At 39.3% G+C, this 19095-nt stretch overlaps 1 protein-coding gene across 1 annotated transcript in view; it reads left to right on the top strand.

Annotated features, from left to right (window-relative positions):
* Positions 1-18413, top strand: part of LOC135092551 (uncharacterized) — a 148994-nt gene extending 130581 nt beyond the window's left edge. Inside the window, exons 28-30 of the mRNA XM_063991167.1 lie at positions 5295-5435; positions 9287-9385; positions 17895-18413. Coding sequence (XP_063847237.1) covers positions 5295-5435; positions 9287-9385; positions 17895-18110 — 456 coding nt within the window. The 3' untranslated portion in view covers positions 18111-18413. The remainder of the gene's footprint in view (positions 1-5294; positions 5436-9286; positions 9386-17894) is intronic.
* The last annotated feature ends 682 nt before the right edge of the window (positions 18414-19095 follow it).

The following is a 19095-nucleotide window of genomic DNA, read 5'->3' as shown; positions in this document are numbered from 1 at the left end:
TTTACTGGTGATAAATTATCACTTATTGTAATTCCCAAATCTTTTTCTTCCTTGGTTTTCTTAGTTTCCACTTCTCCCATGATGTAGGAACTTGTCTGTCTTCTTTTGCTTTTTCCTAATTCCATCACCTTGCATTTCTTTGAATTGAATTCCATTTCCCATTTCTTACTCCATTTATATATCTTATTTAGATCTTTCTGTAATATTTCACAATCCATATTGTTTTCACTCTTTTCAATAATTTTGCATCGTCTGCAAACAGACTTATATAACTGTCAGCCTCATCCACCATATCATTGACATACACCAGAAACATTAGGGGGGCTAAGACTGTCCCCTGTGGTACTCCACTTGTAACTCTACACCATTCTGATTTTACTCCCTTTATTACTGTTCTCATTTGTCTGTCCCTCAAGAAGTCTGTAATCCAATTCAGTGTGTTTCCTTGCAAACCCTCTATATTTTGAATTTTCCATAGCAGTCTCTGGTGTGGTACCTTATCAAATGCTTTTTTTTAGGTCTAAATAAGCACTGTCTGTCCAACCCTCTCTCTCTTGAATTATATCAGTTGCTCTACTATAAAAGCTCACTAAATTTGTGACACAAGATCTTCCACTTCTGAAACCAAATTGTCTGTCAGTCAATGCATGTATTCTAAATATTTCATCCATCTGTTTTTAACTATTCTTTCTGCTATTTTTGCCACCACACTTGTTAGGGACACTGGTCTGTAATTCAATGGATCTTCTTTATTACCTCCTTTAAAAATGGGCACAATATTGGCTCTCTTCCAGTCTAGAGGAATTTTTCCTTCCTTAAAAGAACATACTATGGTATTGTGTATACCTTCTGCCAGTTGTTCACAACATTCCTTAAGTATCCAGTTGGACACTCCATCTGGTCGTTGAGCTTTACTTACATCCAAATCTTTCATAATCTTAATTTCACTTATGTCCACCTGTATCTCTCTCATCACATTGTCTCTGTGCCATGCTCTTTCTCCTTCAAATTTGCTTTCTTTGGTAAATACTGACTGGAAGCACTTTTCATTAATTCTGCTTGTAACTGTGTATCTTTGTTTACAATGTCACCTTTTGTTAATCTATCTATTGTTTGCCTGTTTTTCATCTTGTCATTCACATATCTGAAGAATAACTTCGGCTCATCTTTGCATTTGTTAACTATATCTTTCTCATAATTCCTTTCTTCATCTCTCAGGATTCTGATACATTCGTTTCTTGCCTTCTTGAAATCTTCCCATTTCTCACTTCCTCCTTTTTTGTGTGTGTGTGTGTGTGTGTGTGTGTGTTTAATTATCTGAGAGAGAGAGAGAGAGAGAGAGAGAGACACTACTATGCCATCAGCCACTGTCAAGGTCACCCACTGACTGTCACACAGCCACAATTCATCTCTCTCTCTCTCTCTCTCTCTCTCTCTCTCTCTCTCTCTCTCTCTCTCTCTCTCTCTCTCTCTCTCTCTCTCTCTCTCTCTCTCTCTCTCTCTCTCTCTCTCTCTCTCTCTCTCTCTCTAGACTGTCTCAGGACAGTGAGACAATTTATAGTTTATAGCCAAATGTACAATAATTTCTATTTCTCTCTCTCTCTCTCTCTCTCTCTCTCTCTCTCTCTCTCTCTCTCTCTCTCTCTCTCTCTCTCTCTCTCTCTCTCTCTCTCTCTCTCTCTCTCTCTCTCTCTCTCTCTCTCTCTCTCTCTCTCTCTCTCTCTCTCTCTCTCTCTCAACATTTTAATCTTCTACTCTAAAAAATTTGCAAGTGATTTGCCTTCCCTTTTGAAGATCATATGAGAGAGAGAGAGAGAGAGAGAGAGAGAGAGAGAGAGAGAGAGAGAGAGAGAGAGAGAGAGAGAGCACCATCACTATGGTAATGTGATAGTGCACTCTCTCTCTCTCTCTCTCTCTCTCTCTCTCTCTCTCTCTCTCTCTCTCTCTCTCTCTCTCTCTCTCTCTCTCTCTCTCTCTCTCTCTCTCTCTCTCAGTAATAGATAAGTAATAGTTGTGCCTTAATAACATAGCTTCCTATAATAACTTGACACAAAACATAAGGATATTGACATTAGCAATGCTGTATGACAGTTTGGGCTGGCAGGTGTGGCATGTGTTGATAAGAGAAAATTTACATGCCCCCTGCAATGAAGTTTTTAATTGTTATTTATGGATGCTTTCATGTGTGTAATACTAATTTCTTTTAGTAACAATAGTATACACTAATGTTTTGCGTTGAAATTGACCATCATTATCAACAGCTGCCCCCTTCAAACATCTGATATCTACCAAAGAGATAGTAATGGCAATGGCATGGTTGATGAGGTATACACTACTATGATTAATGGACATTAGTTGCACGCACAAGAGATATGATCACATCAGTGTTATTTCTAAGATGTAGGAGAAATTATAAAACAGAATACATTATTAATTTCATTTCACAGTGGTTGGTGCTTGGCCCCTTGTTGCATGCAGCTACTCATATCATGTTTCCTTTGACTAGATAAACCAACATTCTTGAAAATTTTCTCAGTACAGTGGTACCTAAGTTTATCACCTTGATCCATTTGAGATCCTTGGACTTATACCAAACAGGATGTATACCAAACAAATTTTTCCCATAAGAAATAAAGGGAAAATGATTAATCCATTCCCATGAAAAAAAAAATCGTTGTTATTGGCTTTTTGTACAGTACATTGATGGGGTTGTATAAAATAATTCAAATATTGCTTGATACTAAATTCCTACTGTATTTGATGGCATATAAGATGAACCCCCATTTCAGCAGGGCATATTCAGTAAAAAAAAGGTTTTTTTTATGCATTTAAGCATGTAATGTTTAAAGCAAGCTAGCAGCAGAGTCATAATACGAGTCTTTTCACTACCAATAGTTATGCAGCATATTTTTCAACATGTTTCACCATTCTAGTGAAACTCTAACACTCATACAATGTAATCATGGCCTGTATATTTTCCAGGCATCACACACTACCTCAGTCAAACACTTTGTTTTAAATAAACGCAGCCATTTTGTTAGCCAAAGCAAGGAGTAGTCACAAAAGATAATTTTTTCTTATGTCAGTATGTCAAACACTACTCTGTTTTCAAAAATATATGAGGGGCTAACCTAAGTTGCCATATAGTTATTTTCTCCCAGCAGATATTTTCAGACCAAAAAGGGGGAAAGTTGCCAGTTTGTGCAATGTGACGCTCATGCTCACAAGAGTTCCAATTGCGAATGTTGCTGACCGTACATTAAATTTTGTTTACACACTTCAGCAGGAATATGTTCCAGTGCATTTTCTCAAAACAAATTCCTATCTTACTGTGTCTAACTTCTCCAAAAGTCATAATGTAAGGTTGCTGTTTATTCACAATGATATTTTGCATAAAATTTTAAGGTTGTTGTTTTTGTATCTGATGTAAAGGGCGACCCACTTTTTTTGTGTCTTAGGATGATTCAAGTGTCATCTCATATGCTGAAATGTGCAGTATATATGCTTCTGCCCCATACCCACAGATTCACTATTTGCAGATTCATAGACTCAGATTTTCTCTCTTTGGTACAAAGGTGCCAGCAAAGGAATTTTTGTGTCACCCCATGGAGTGATAACCATTCAGATCCAAGAAATGTCTTATCTTTCCTGCACACACACACACACACACACACACACACACACACACACACACACACACACACACACACACACACACACACACACACACATACACACACACACACACACACACACACACACACACACACACACACACACACACACACACACACACACACATAGTGTAGTTGTCAACACACTCAGGTCGCAACAGAGAAGGCCTGAGTTTGAGTCCCAGGCACAGCAAGGCTAATGGGTGAGCCTCTTAACGTGCAGCCCCTGTTCACCTAGCAGAAAGTAGGTACGGGATGTAATCCAAGGGGTTATGGCCTCACTGCCCCAGTATGTAATGTGAGTAGTCACATTTCTACCCAAAGATCAGTCACTACGAGCTCTGAGCTCTTTCTGTAGGGGAACAGCTGGCTGGGTGATCAGTAGATGACCGTAGGTGAATGACACACACACACACACACACACACACACACACACACACACACACACACACACACACACACACACACACACACACACACACACACACACACACACACACACACACACATGTGAACAAATGGAATGAACTCAGTGAAGATGTTGTCAGTGCCATAACTTCCCATGCTTTTTTTAAGACCAAATTGGATAGACATAGAGACGGGATACTATGAGATTACTCCCCTCCCGTAAACCACAACTAGCTAAATACACACTGGAAAAGAGCAAATGTCATCCCAGTTTACAAAGGAGAGGACATGGAAGAATTTTTAAGTAATAAGCCAGTATCACTAACAAATGTTGTTATAAAAAAGACAAAATAGTTAAAATTAGATGGGTGCAGTTTTAATAAGGAACAAATTCTTTTATTAAGTGTCAGTTTGGATTCAGAAGTACAACAAACCTATTGAGTTGCTACTTGAGAGTAAATGACACTATACTCCTGAGGGATGGATGGGCAGACTGTATATTTAGATTTATAAAACACATTTGACAAGGCATCCTACAAAATATTGCTATGATGTGTATATTTTGATGTAAAGAAGACACCTGACAAAATATTGCTGTGGAATTACTAAAGTGGATGGTAGATTGGTGTGTATATTTTTATTTAAAGAAGACATTTGACAAAATATTGTTGTCGAATTACTCAAGTGGATGGTAGATTATCTTAAAGACAGACAGATGAGAACAGTGATTGAGGGTCAGTAGTCACTGTGGAGCAAGGTTAAGAGTGGCGTTCCATATGGTCTGTACTGGCACCAATTATGTTCTTGGTGTATATTAGATATGATAGAGAGAACAGACAGCTACTTAAGTTTATTTGAAGATAATGCCAATATATTAATAAGGTGAAAACAAAAGGCAGTGAATTATTATTAGGGGATCTAAATAGGATATTTGAATGGAGCCTGATGAAAAATTAAGTTTAACTCCAAATAACAAACTATAAAATGGAAAATGATGTCATGTTGAACTAGTGAAGAAGAAAAGATTTTGACCAGTTTATGGATGCTTGCAGGCATTAGTCATTGAAGCAAAAATATTGTTGATGTAAAGATTCTGAAATAAGACATGCTTGTGCATATAATTACATGGTTTATCAGCTCAAGGATATTGATCCATATGAAAATTATGGTTGTATAATTATTAGACGTGATATTTTTTTCCTCACACCTTAGGTTCAGGGCGTAGGAGGACAACTGTTTACTTCTGTTCGGGGCAGTAGTAATGTGACAAGTGGAGGGGCAACAGCAGGTGCAGGGACCTCAGCCACCTCCCTACCACAGCAGACAGTGCAGGTGGCTCTTCAGACTGGTCAGGTGGGTCTTACTACTCCTCTACTTGACATTCATTACCTTTCCCTTTGCATGCCCTTGCTACACTGGCTACGACTTACTGAGTACCATGGGTGTGTCTGGATATTTCTCACATGTTAACAAGATGCAAGGTTTTCATACATCACTGATATCTAAGCATTGCTGCACATATATGCTGGTTACAGTTGTGCATAAATACTAGTTAATTCTCATAAAGTTCAGTCAGTTTTGAAATGATGTAATAACTCTTATCAAAATGGTTTTCACCAAAATATTATTCTTGGCCTTTAATGGTCAGGACTCCAACACACATCTCCTTGCTTGAAGTTTCTTATGCACTAACTTAAAACTGACATGCATGGTTCCCTAACTTCACCTAGCAATTATCTAATAAAAAATAAATAAATAAATAAAATAAAAAATACAGTAATTTAAAAATACATTTAACTAATCTCCAAACTGGAGGATTAAGTACCAAAACATTTGGAATGTCAAGATATACACAATGAAATAGTAAGAGTTTATTATCTAGAAAATGCTGTTTTGTGAAGTATCAAATCAGAACCTAAACGGTTTGATTTTATGTAGTGTTTCCTCAAGTTCCGTCAGGCTTCCAGCACCACCAAGCAAGATCTAGACCAACTTCTTTTGTTATTGCTGTAGCTGGAAAATTTTAAATCAGGCAACAAAAAACATACAAAAGTTTGCAATCTGAAGTGTTCCATAGTTTCCATGTAGCGCTGACATAAAAAGACGGTGAAATAAATATAAGAACCAAAATATTTGAAATACACATACATGACAAAGGTTTCCAGCTTCCCTTTAAAAGAGACTTCATTGTATGAAACTGATACTAGATAAACACTCACAAATTATATATTGGTGATTTTTTTTCTTTTTTTATGTAGTCTTTCCTAAACACAGTCAATGAACTCTCCAGGAAACATGACTTTATTTTGAATATTCAATATCTTGTGTCTCATATGATCACCCAACAGCTTATGGTGTTATTGACTTATCCCAGTCTAAGTTTGAGCATCAATATGGTTTTCCCAGATGATGACCAATCTGGTTCCTTGGTAATGGCTCAAGTGAATCAATAGCAAGTAAATAGGCATACATATGTACAGTTATGAGGTCAGCGCAAAAGAAAGCAAGTGTAATTTTTTACAGAGTAGTAAATTATGAATATAGATGTATTTATGGAAACTTGATATCAACAGGCATTGATGCCAAGCCCAGGTTATGTGCAGTAGGGTACACAATAAACAGTCGTTATAACGTATAACTGCAATAACACACTGAAATTTTAATGAATATTTAATCAGAATAACGAACCAAAACTGGCATAACGAACTCGCCACTTGTGTGAGCACTGCAATTTTAATAAAAATTTAATCAAAATAACAAACTAAAACTTGTAAGACTAACTCCCTGGCTGTGCAAGCTGCTGCTCACTTATCCACCGCCTGTCCTTTCCTCCCTTTTTTTTCTTTTCTCTCCATTCTTTTTGTCTTCTCTCAAACCTTCCCTGTCACCTCCCCTCCCTGTTATAGAGATAAGGGACCAGGGAGTAAAATCTCTCTCTCTCTCTCTCTCTCTCTCTCTCTCTCTCTCTCTCTCTCTCTCTCTCTCTCTCTCTCTCTCTCTCTCTCTCTCTCTCTCTCTCTCTCTCTCTCTCTCTCTCTCTCTCTCTCTCTCTCATTTAGTAATTTTTGCTTCATCCTTTCTCACTCATATGCATAATTCAGTTTTCATTCTCAGTTAGTCTTATTCTATTTAGCAATCCTTAGGATTGTTCTTACATTCAGAGAGAGAGAGAGAGAGAGAGAGAGAGAGAGAGAGCTCCAACTTACGGGAAGTTTACTGTGTACACCCATAATGCCGACAGGAGGTAAAGGTGCGGTCACGCGAGCAATGCAAAACTCAGGGTGGTAATGTGCGAAACTCAGGTTGATAAGAATTTAGGACCAGGCATGAAACTTGGGAAGCTACTGTATATACTTGTGTTATCTCAAATGTAGTAGAGCAAATGTGGTCATTTTGATATATTTTTTTGAAAACTGTAGATTTTTTATATTTTCTGGTTCCCTGGAACCAATTATTTTTTACTTATAGGTTCTTCAGCTGCCATAATGAATGCTACATTGAAATGAATCATGTTCATTGTTGTGTACCCTACTGTACTGGAATTTACTTTACATGAAGGGCAAACTTATTGGAGCCAAGTACCTATCAGTACACAGGCCTGAGACTATTCAAGGTAATTAGCTGAAATTTTATGTGGAATGCCCACCTGTAGAGTAGTAAGACTGAGAGAGTGTGGAGTGACCTCTCTGTGTAATAACTGGTGTGTAACTGTGACTGACCCCAGAGTGTGACTGCCTGCACCACATTCAGTGCAGGCTCATAAAAGCTTGGGTTTAGGAGTTTGGAACTGTTCAGTCCCAGATCCTTACTGGTTCACCTACTCATTAAGCTAGTTTGTTAAATTTAAATTGACAACAGTGCCCATCACCATTAAACCATTACCCTTTTGGAATACGTTTCTGACATGTTAAAGGAAGTAAATGTGAGGGTTTTAGGCAGAGGCAGAGTTTCATCAGTGGGGAGAAAAGGTTATGGTATCTGAATCGGCTACTATTTGCTGATGCTGTGCTGGCTAAATCAGAGAGGAAATTGAAAAGACTGGGAGAGAGGTTTGGGCATGTTTGTAGGAGTAAGTGAATGTTGATAAAAATAAAGTAATGAAATGCTTGAAAGGTAGGTGATGAAAAGATGGATGTAGGAATGAATGGAAAACAGCAGGAAGAGATAAACTGTTTCAAGTATTTTGAATCGAGATCAAGTTACAGTGGACAGAAGAGTTGAAACAGAGGTACAATGCACAGTGAAAGAAGCAGGAAAATTACTTGGTGGACTGACAAAGATCTTTAAGTGTAAAGAGAGGGTTATGTGAAGAAAGTGGTGCCCACTTTTTTGTATAGTACTGAAACCTGGAATATGGGAGTAGTGGAGAAGAATGGTCAAATAAATATAATGGAAAAGAAGTGTTTGAGGAGTATGTGTGGAGTAACATGGAGGGATAGAATAAGAGATGAGGAGGTAAGGAGTACTGGTATTTTGAGAGTTGGTTGGATGGACAGATCAGTGTGTGTAAAAGATGTTTTGGACATATGGAGAGAATGGAGGACAGAAAACTGGTAGAGAGAGAATAATGAGGTCAGATATGCAGGGTGAAAGGTTAAGAGGAAGGCCACACCTGGAGTGGATGAACTGTGCAAAGAGAGCACTGAATGAGAAAAAAGTGACTGTGCATGGCAGAAGTTAATGGTGAGTGACAGTGGTGAGTGGATGAAAATGACAGTCTTATTAACTCCTGGGAGGGAGTGTGATTGCACTTGGTAGGACCCATTGGCATTTAGACCCATTTGGGGTGAGGGGCACCCTATAGGAAGTACCCTTCTTTTGCTGTGGTTTCAGGATTGAAATAGGTGCCGGGTAGGAAACAGACCCATTCTGAACGGGCAGGGATAAACCAGTGTATGCTGTCAAGCCTTGCTATGGATGTACATGGCCAGCTGAACTATACTTAATCTACTGGTGTGTAGCACAGTGGTCCACAAGACTGTCTCTTTCCACCAGGGGGTGATGGTGCTAAGAGTGTAGATATCTCTTCCCACCAGGGGGTGATGGTGCTAAGAGTGTAGATAAAGAATATGAACATTGTATGTGGTGCTTTATCTGAATCACTCTGTGTGGGAGTACCAGCCTGGTATATAGATAGATTATAAATTAAGACAGCAAGTAAAACATGAAAGTGTTGTGGGATTTAGCACTTTTCCCAATCTTAGGGTGGCAGCACTGTGGTGTCGGGAGGAGAGGCTACCATTGGTTCAGCTCACACAGCTACTTCCCAGCCGTCTGTGGTCACACTCAAGGCCAAGCAGCAAGTAAGTAGAGCTTCCTTTGTCTGTGTAGTAGTGCAAAACTGTAAAAAAGCATGTCACATTAATACAAGTTGAGAATCTTTTGTCTAAAAATTGACATCCATAAGTTATTCACATTTTCATCTCTATATGATACAAGTGTAGTACTGTAATACTGTACAGTATATTACTATATGATATTAAGAGTGTAATGTATAGTGAATAATGTACAGTGATGTATTTTTGACTTACAATGCATGTGATATTTTCCATTTATCAGAGGTTTCCAGAACACAACTCTCTTTTACATCAAGGTATCTGTGTACAAAAAGCAGATATAAAATTTGTATAAATATACATGTTTATATATATATATATATATATATATATATATATATATATATATATATATATATATATATATATATATATATATATATATATATATATATATATATATATATATATATATATATATATATATATATATATATATATATATATAGAGAGAGAGAGAGAGCGAGAGAGAGAGAGAGAGAGAGAGAGAGAGAGAGAGAGAGAGAGAGAGAGAAGTTATAAACAAAAGGTGAAGGCATAATGGACAGGCAAACAAATTAGTGAAGATTACATTAGAGAGCCATTAAAAGAAAAAGAAAAAACCTAGTACCTGAGCAATACTTAAGTAAGGATCAAGATGATCATATAAATTGCTGAAGTGAAAGGAAGGTGGATGATCTTGGCACAGATTTAAATATAACATATGAAGGCAATGGAAAGTAGTGTTGCAGGGAAATACAAAAAAAAAAAGAGCAGTTGGATGGAAAAGAAAAGGAGGATGAAGTGAAGAATCATGGAAGAAGGTTGAGAAAAAATAAATAAATAAAAGCACTTCATATTTTGAAAAACTTACAATTATGAAATATCAAAGGAAATCAAGTGACTTGCATAGGCAACAAAAGGGTAGGGGAAAGATACAATAGACAAATAAAGTATGAAGCTTGAAAAAAATGGAGTCAGTGGATCAGATCAAGGCAACTCTTGCTCTAGCTTGTAGAAAGGCCAGAACAAACATGGTCCTTCACTATTGAGTGAAGGACACTTCACTCAATAGATGCTGTACACTTCTCAACTGGCTGACAATGGAAGGGGTTCACAGGTTGGCTGCCTATTGTCTGAAAAGGGAACAACTAAGTGTGGATATATGAGTATACACATGAACAAACACAATGCTCTATGTATATGTGACAATGGAGCATGTAGATCATGTAGCAACATCACACATGCTGTGACGTCAAAAGAATCAAGTCATCTCTGTCCACTACCTCTGGGTGCATGCAGCTCTCCCAGTAATACAGTTCCTAGCCAAGACCTGCTATTTCTTTCAAGAACCTAAACAGAGCATGGCACAATGAGCAGCTGAAAAAGGTTTTTAGTTATAAAAGAGAGTTACAATCACAGGGTGAGAGGACATGGCAGCCCACCAGTTTCCCACCCTGAGCCCTGAAAGATACCAGCCACCAGTGAACCTGTCTACATTTGCCAGATTTTATATCAGTAGCCCCTGGAAATATAGTGCTTGTGCAGTGAAGTGCATTGCAGTGCTTGTGCAATGTTGTGTACCCCCTATGTTGTGTTGCACACAGTGGTCTACCTGACACATGCCAGCAGGGACATGTCCTTACGGCTATGTCAGACAGCGAGCAGCATACCCCTTCTTTCCATGACAGCCAGAGCAGCACTGGGCACCTGCTAGCCTCTCCCACTCTTCTGGACCCTATGCCAGACTGCACACACATACATCCACACAGACATACACTTGCCAGGCCCCAGGGACTTTACTGTAACATTCATAGTAAAATCTGTCATTTTTTTATTTTTTTTGTTCTCTGGTAATCCTGTACCTTATTCAGGCACAATCAGTGGATCACACCCTCACTCATGCTAAATCTGGGGAAGTCCCATACTGCATAGAAGAAGACCAGGCTGCTTTACTCACAAGTTTCCATGATGAGTCTGACTCACTCCCACCTGCTCTCACCCTCCCCCCCCATCTGCTGCCTTCCTGAGGCAGTAGCAGGGACATCCTTCATCTCATGAAGTTTCTCCAGGAATCCTACATTCAAGATGAGGAGAAACAAGGAGAAAAGAAACTTCATTGTATACAAGAGGACCAACACAGAAAAGAGGATAATGACAGATTCACGTTCCTCATCTAGATGTTGATTCCAATTACAGAGTTCAGTTGCTTCACCAGAGGAAGCCTCACTTGTGCCCACACCTGCACCCACACTAATGGACCATAGAGTACAGCCTACAGTGTCAGTTCCTAGGGCTCCTGTTCCTGCATCAACCACTTCTACTATTCACCAGTCTGCACCACCAGTTTAACTTGCTGTTTTTCCTACTGTGACTTTATGCCTACAGCTGATCTACAAGCAAACCTATAGTGCTTAGTCCTCTCACCTTACAAGCTGATGCCTCCTTCCAGGTGTTCTGTCAGTGGCATTGTAGGTGGCAAGACTTCTCAACAATGATCAACCTTGCACATGTCCTGCAAGAAGCAGCTTATCCAACTACAGATGTCCATTTGCCTTGATATACAGAGGCTACTGGAGCACACACTGGGCATTCCCCCTGATACACATTTCGTTGTGGACAAGTTCCTTGATAGCCTACAAGTACTTGTACACTACAAGAGTTTCTATAATGAAGTTCTCTGCTGTCAGGAACTGCTCTGTTGTAAACAAGCAGATGGTGAGACCTTCAGTGACTTTTACATAAGATTCAAGAACCTGTCAAAGGAAATTGACTTGTGTTCCAGTGATGTCCCATGTCCTGAGACACAGCTGATGATGTTGATACTTGTGGGTGTCAAGGATGAGGAACTGGTACAATGCCTCATCTCCCTCAATGCAGGATCTTCTTTGTAAGTGTTTTGCTGCCAGGACCATTGCTTCTACCATCCATGGCTCACTGAGTCAGCTACATGCTGTTTCTGCTTACAGGAGGAACCAATGGCTCAAGCTTCACACCCATCTTCTACCCCTTCATGCCAATCTTGCTCCTACCAACATAACCCTAGAAAGTGCCTTGCTACTCATAGTACATGCAAAAACTGCAGCTCCAAGAGCCATTGGGTCAAGACCTCCATGTGTCCAGCCAAGAATGTCCATTGCCACACCTGCCACAAGATGGGTCACTGTGATTAGTGCTGCAGGACAACCAAGGGCAAGGATCACAACAGCCCTTCAGGTTCTGGTAGAGCTTCATCTTCTTCATGCAGGAGGAACGTCAACTGTCACCATTTTTTTTTTTTTTTTTTTTTTTTAATATGTAGGAAGGACACTGGCCAATGGCAACAAAAATACAATAAAAAAAATGCTCACTGAAATGCCAGTCCCATAAAAGGGTCAAACCAGTAGTCAAAAATTGATGAATAAGTGTCTTGAAACCTCCCTCTTGAAGGAATTCAAGTCATAGGAAGGTGGAAATACAGGCAGGCAGGAAGTTCCAGAGTTTACCAGAGAAAGAGATGAATGATTGAGAATACTGGTTAACTTTTGCATTAGAGGGATGGACAGAATAGGGATGAGAGAAAGAAGAAAGTCTTGTGCAGCGAGGCCGTGGGAGGAGGGGAGGCATGCAGTTAGCAAGATCAGAAGAGCAGTTAGGATGAAAATAGCGGTAGAAGACAGCTAGATATGCAACATTGCGGCCATGAGAGAGAGGCTGAAGACAAGTCAGTTAGAGGAGAGTTGATGGGACGAAAAGCTTTTGATTCCACCCTGTCTAGAAGAGCAGTATGAGCGGAACCCCCCCAGACATGTGAAGCATACTCCAAACATGGACGGATAAGGCCCTTGTACAGAGTTAGCAGCTGGGGGGGTGAGAAAAACTGGCAGAGACATCTCAGAACACCTAACTTCATAGAAGCTGTTTTAGCTAGAGATGAGATGTGAAGTTTCCAGTTCAGATTATAAGTAAAAGACAGACCGAGGATGTTCAGTGTAGAAGAGGGGGACAGTTGAGTGTCATTGAAGAAGAGGGGATAGTTGTCTGGAAGGTTGTGTCAAGTTGATAGATGGAAGAATTGAGTTTTTGAGGTACTGAGGAACCCTGAGGAACACCACTGTTAATAGATTTAGGAGAAGAACAGTGACCGTCTATCACAGCAGCAATAGAACGGTCAAAAAGGAAACTTGAGATGAAGTTACAGAGAGAAGGATAGAAGCCGTAGGAGGGTAGTTTGAAAATCAAAGCTTTCAGCCTGATTCTATCAAAAGCTTTTGATATGTCCAAGGCAACAGCAAAAGTTTCACCAAAATCTCTAAAAGAGGATGACCAAGACTCAGTAAGGAAAGCCAGATCACCAGTAGAGAGGCCTTGACGGAACCCATACTGGCAATCAGATAGAAGGTTGTGAAGAGATAGATGTTTCAGAATCTTCCTGTTGAGGATAGATTCAAAAACTTTAGATAGGCAGGAAACTAAAGCAATAGGACAGTAGTTTGAGGGATTAGAACAGTCACTCTTTTTAGGAACAGGTTGAATGTAGGCAAACTTCCAGCAAGAAGAAAAGGTAGATGTTGACAGACAGAGCTGAAAGAGTTTGACTAGGCAAGGTGCAAGCACGGAGGCACAGTTTCGGAGAAAAATAGGAGGGACCCCATTAGGTCCATAAGCCTTCCGAGGGTTTAGGCCAGCAAGGGCATGGAAAACATCATTGCGAAGAATTTTAATAGGTGGCATGAAGTAGTCAGAGGATGAAGGAGAGGGAAGAACAAGCCCAGAATCATCCAAGGTAGAGTTTTTAGCAAAGGTTTGAGCGAAGAGTTCAGCTTTCAAAATAGATGTGATAGCAGTGGTGCCATCTGGTTGAAATAAAGGAGGGAAAGAAGAAGCAAAGTTATTGGAGATATCTTTGGCTAGATGCCAGAAGTCACGAGGAGAGTTAGATCTTGAAAGGTTTTGACACTTTCTGTTAATGAAGGAGTTTTTGGCTAGTTGGAGAACAGACTTGGCATGGTTCCAGGCAGAAATGTAAAGTGCATGAGATTCTGGTGATAGAAGGCTTAAGTACCTTTTGTGGGCCACCTCGCTATCATGTATAGCACGAGAACAAGCTGTGTTAAACCAAGGTTTAGAAGGTTTAGGACAAGAAAAAGAGTGAAGAATGTACGCCTCCATGCCAGACACTGTCACCTCTGTTATGGGCTCAGCACACAAAGACGGGTCTCTGACACAGAAGTAGTAATCATTCCAAGGAAAATCAGCAAAATACCTCTTCAGGTCCCCCCAATTAGCAGAGGCAAAATGCCAGAGGCACCTTCGCTTAGGGGGATCCTGAAGAGGGATTGGAGTGATAGGACAAGATACAGATATGAGATTGTGATCGGAGGAGCCCAACAGAGAAGAAAGGGTGACAGAATAAGCAGAAGGATTAGAGGTCAGGAAAAGGTCAAGAATGTCGGGCGTATCTCCAAGACGGTCAGGAATACGAGTAGGGTGTTGCACCAATTGCTCTAGGTCGTAGAGGATAGCAAAGTTGAAGGCTAGTTCACCAGGATGGTCAGTGAAGGGAGAGGAAAGCCAAAGCTTCTGATGAACATTGAAGTCTGCAAGAATGGAGATCTCTGTAAAAGGGAAGAGGGTTAGAATGTGCTCCACTTTGGAAGTTAAGTAGTCAAAGAATTTCTTATAGTCAGAGGAGTTAGGTAAAAGGTATACAGCACAGATAAATTCAATTTGAGAGTGACTATGTAGTTGTAGCCAGATGGTGGAAAACTCGGAAGATTCAAGAGTGTGGGCATGAGAGCAGATTAAGTCATTGCACACATAAATGCAGCATCCAGCTTTGGATCGAAAATGAGGATAGAGACAGTAGGAGTGAACAGAAAAGGGGCTACTGTCAGTTGCCTTAGACACCTGAGTTTCAGTGAGGAAAAGAAGATGAGGTTTAGAAGAGGAGAGGTGGTATTCTACAGATTGAAAATTAGATCTTAGACCATGAATGTTGCAGAAGTTAAAGAAGAAAATGTTGAGGGGGGTGTCAAGACACTTAGGGTCGTCAACAGAAAGGACATTTATGGTCCCCTCCCCAGATGGGGACTCTGAGGCTGGTGTAGGAGTCGCCATGATGATTTTAAGATTTTTGAGTGAAGGGTGTGTGTGTTATTAGGTGCTTGTAGTTTTGTGTGGAGGAAGAGAGTTGTCTTTAGAGGACAGGCTGTGACTGCCCCCTTGAGTTGTGAGACACAAAGGGAAACATTCAGTGAGTGTCAAAGCTGGGTTTAATGATAAGTTCACAGTACCCCCTGAACAGTGCTTTAGACCTCACTGGGAGTAATTATTATTTTGGCAGGTGTCTACTGCCTTCCTCCACTAACAGGTCTCCTAAAGCTGTCACTGTACATCTCTCTCACAACAAGACAACTTCCAGACTCTAGTTACTACTTGACACATGTGTAGATGTTGCCATAATCAGTACAAGGCTCCAAGAAATGCTACAGATTCCAAGGAGCAGTTTACAGTCCCCATCTCCCATGACTATGCTCACTGCTGACAGATAATTACAGATTTTTCAGGCCACCTTAGAGCTTAGCAACAAGTCTTGTGTTGCAAGGATACAGGTAGATGAGGGCATTCAGACCCCTCTACTCTCTTATGGCCATTACTATGTTGGTTATTATTAGCTGGTACGTACATACACCTCACCAGTTTCAATATGAAGCCACTGTGGTAATATTCTGCCATTATTACTGATTGTTTTAATTCCACTCTTTTGCAGACACATTTGAACAGTTTTTTTGGGGTGTTACAGGGGAGGTGGCATTCCATCCCCCATGTTTTATGTCTATTTAAAATGTGTCTTTGAAAGAATGCAACTAAAACAACCAATAATAATGGTTGGAAAGGACTCCAGAATACTACCACTACTATTTCTAGATTGATTTTGATACTCTCGTCAATTAATCTTGTAACCACAAACACAAGGCTCCATAGCCTGATTCCAATTTAACTATTGTAGTTGGCAGCAAAGAAACATCTCTAGTTTAGTTTTGAAAACTCATATTCCATTGCAGACATTTGCAGTATATCTAGAACTCCTTGATCTTATGGATCAAGCTGAGGAGGTGCAACTTCCCAGAGTTGTTCCCAGAGATCAGCAAAATCCATTCACATGCCTCTCTGAGGAGCAGCTCTCATCTGCTTGTGTACACTCCAACTACTAGAGAATGTACAACCCCAACTAGCAACAGCACAAGATGAAGAGGTCATAATAAATACAAATAGAAAAGTTATAAATAAATACATTAATTATATATATATATATATATATATATATATATATATATATATATATATATATATATATATATATATATATATATATATATATATATATATATATATATATATATATATATATATATATATATATATATATATATATATATATATATATATATATATATATGCAAATGCACTGTTCATTGTAAACTGTTCAGGCAGTAAAACTGTAAAACATTGATCAGCTGATTGCTCTGGTGGGCACATGAGACTCTTCTAGAGCTATCAAGCTGTGTGAAGAGTGCTGTTGGTGCTGGGTTATCCTAACACCATGTCATGTCTCCTTCCTTGTTTAAAAAATGCACTTGCAATGTTATTAAGACGAGATATGATGTGGGGGTTTGCTGTTGGGATTTACTAACACCAACATTTAAAAAAGTGGGCCTAGGACATCACTAAACTTGTAAAAAAAAAAATACTTCTGCAGCTGAGGGGAATGTTGTAGGAGTAAGGGGCAGCTCAACACACCTTTTGATGTATGTAATGTGAAGGATTGGCTTGGAAAAATCAGGTGAAATTATGGCCAGCTCCTAATAGTGGCCATAAGAGAGTAGAGAGGTCTGAATGCCCTCATCTACCTGTATCCTGGCAACACAAGACTTGCTGCCAAGCTCAAAGGTGGCCTGAAAAAAATGAAAAAAAATGGTCTGGTGCTAGCAATCTTTCCCTTGAACATATCTGATAATAGTAACTGTTAGTTATAAAGAAGTAATGAAGGATGTTGTGCCCAGGAAAGCTAATGAGTGCTCTTCGTCACTGATGGCAGAGAAGTAAAGATGAAGATGCAAATGAGTCATCACACACTGGGGTGGATAGGTCAAGGTGGAGGAAGTGTTGCCTTAGTATCATCACTTCTTTCACCTACATACTAAAAAAAGAAACAGTGAAGAATAAACTTCCCTTTAACTTATCCCATTTTGTTTTACATCATCCAGTAATCATCAGTATTGACTGCATGATGTATTACTGAATGAGTCACTTTATAAAAAAATAAATAAATAAAAATTTAAATAAAAAAACTGTGTTCACTAAAAGACTTCACTGTAAAGACTGTCAGACATAGCAAATTTGTTAATGTAATATGCTGACTTGGACTTATCCCAAAGAAATTTGTTATCAAAATGTTTCAATGCATGTTACTTAACCTTCAAGTTTTCATTCTCTTTCTCTCTCCCTGTGGCAGCTCCAGTTGGCCCTGCAGAAGACCAACTCATTAAGCAGTCTCACACAACTACATGTGCAGCAGAAATTGGCTGCTCTTGCCAAACTCACACAGCAGCCACAGCAACAGCAGCAGCAGCAGCAACAGCAACAACAGCAGCAACAACAGCAACAACAGCAACAACAGCAGCAGCAACAACAACAACAACAACAACAGCAACAGCAACAACAACAGTAGCAATAAAAACTGCACCAACAGTAATATCAGTAGCTTAAGAGGCGTACATTTATCATATGTACTAAAAATACTTAGAATGATGAGGCCATTTACAATATTTTATGGCTGTGACCATAACTGACCTTCCAGAGCTGCCAGACCAGAACCTCAAAGGTAGCACAGAAAGTTCTGTTTCCTTCCATCTCTGGACTGTTATGATTTGTATAGAATTACACAAGTGCTCTCTCATGAATCCAAGAAATTTCCCACCAGGAAATGTCTAATTTTTGTTAATTTAAGTACTTCACATAAACACTAGCAATCCAATAACTTTTGTTTTATTTTCAGTTAAGTCTAAGAGAAATTCTTGTGGTTTCTTCTTACTGGTAAGACAATAATCAGCACATTGTTAAATTTACCAACTTTTTCTTCCTTTTTCTCAATTTAAATAATTGCAACTAGAATTTTTTATTTATTTATTTATTTTTTATTTCTAATGATATCTAATGATATGTCTCTCCACCACCATAAGAAAAGGTTAGAGAGTGAGGAGGGAGAGGAAAAGAGTGTGAAAAAGTAAGAGAGGACTGGAGGTGAGAGAACACACACACACACACACACACACACACACACACACACACACACACACACAAAGGAGAAGGGACAGAAAAGGAAAGGAAGGAGGAGAAGTGATAATATTTGTAAAAGAGGATATTGTCGTTGAGGAAGTGAAATATGGTGATGGATTGGCGGAAACTTTGAGTGTTGTGATTAAGACCAAAGGAAGTGAAAAAAGGAAAGTTATTGTGACGTACATACCACCAAAAACATGAGAGACCAATAGATATAAAACTATGCAGCTAGAAACAAGAAATAGCATAGAGGAAATGATAAGGAAAAGTAACAAAGTGCTCAGTAGACGACTTCAACACTAAAGGAATTAACCGGGAGAAGATGGAAGTGAAAGAAAATGTTGGGGCACAGAGTGAAGAACTTATGCATACCA

The sequence above is a fragment of the Scylla paramamosain genome, chromosome 40 (assembly GCF_035594125.1).
Source record: "Scylla paramamosain isolate STU-SP2022 chromosome 40, ASM3559412v1, whole genome shotgun sequence".
In the NCBI taxonomy this organism is placed as follows: domain Eukaryota; kingdom Metazoa; phylum Arthropoda; class Malacostraca; order Decapoda; family Portunidae; genus Scylla; species Scylla paramamosain.
This window is presented reverse-complemented; position numbering and strand designations above follow the sequence as displayed.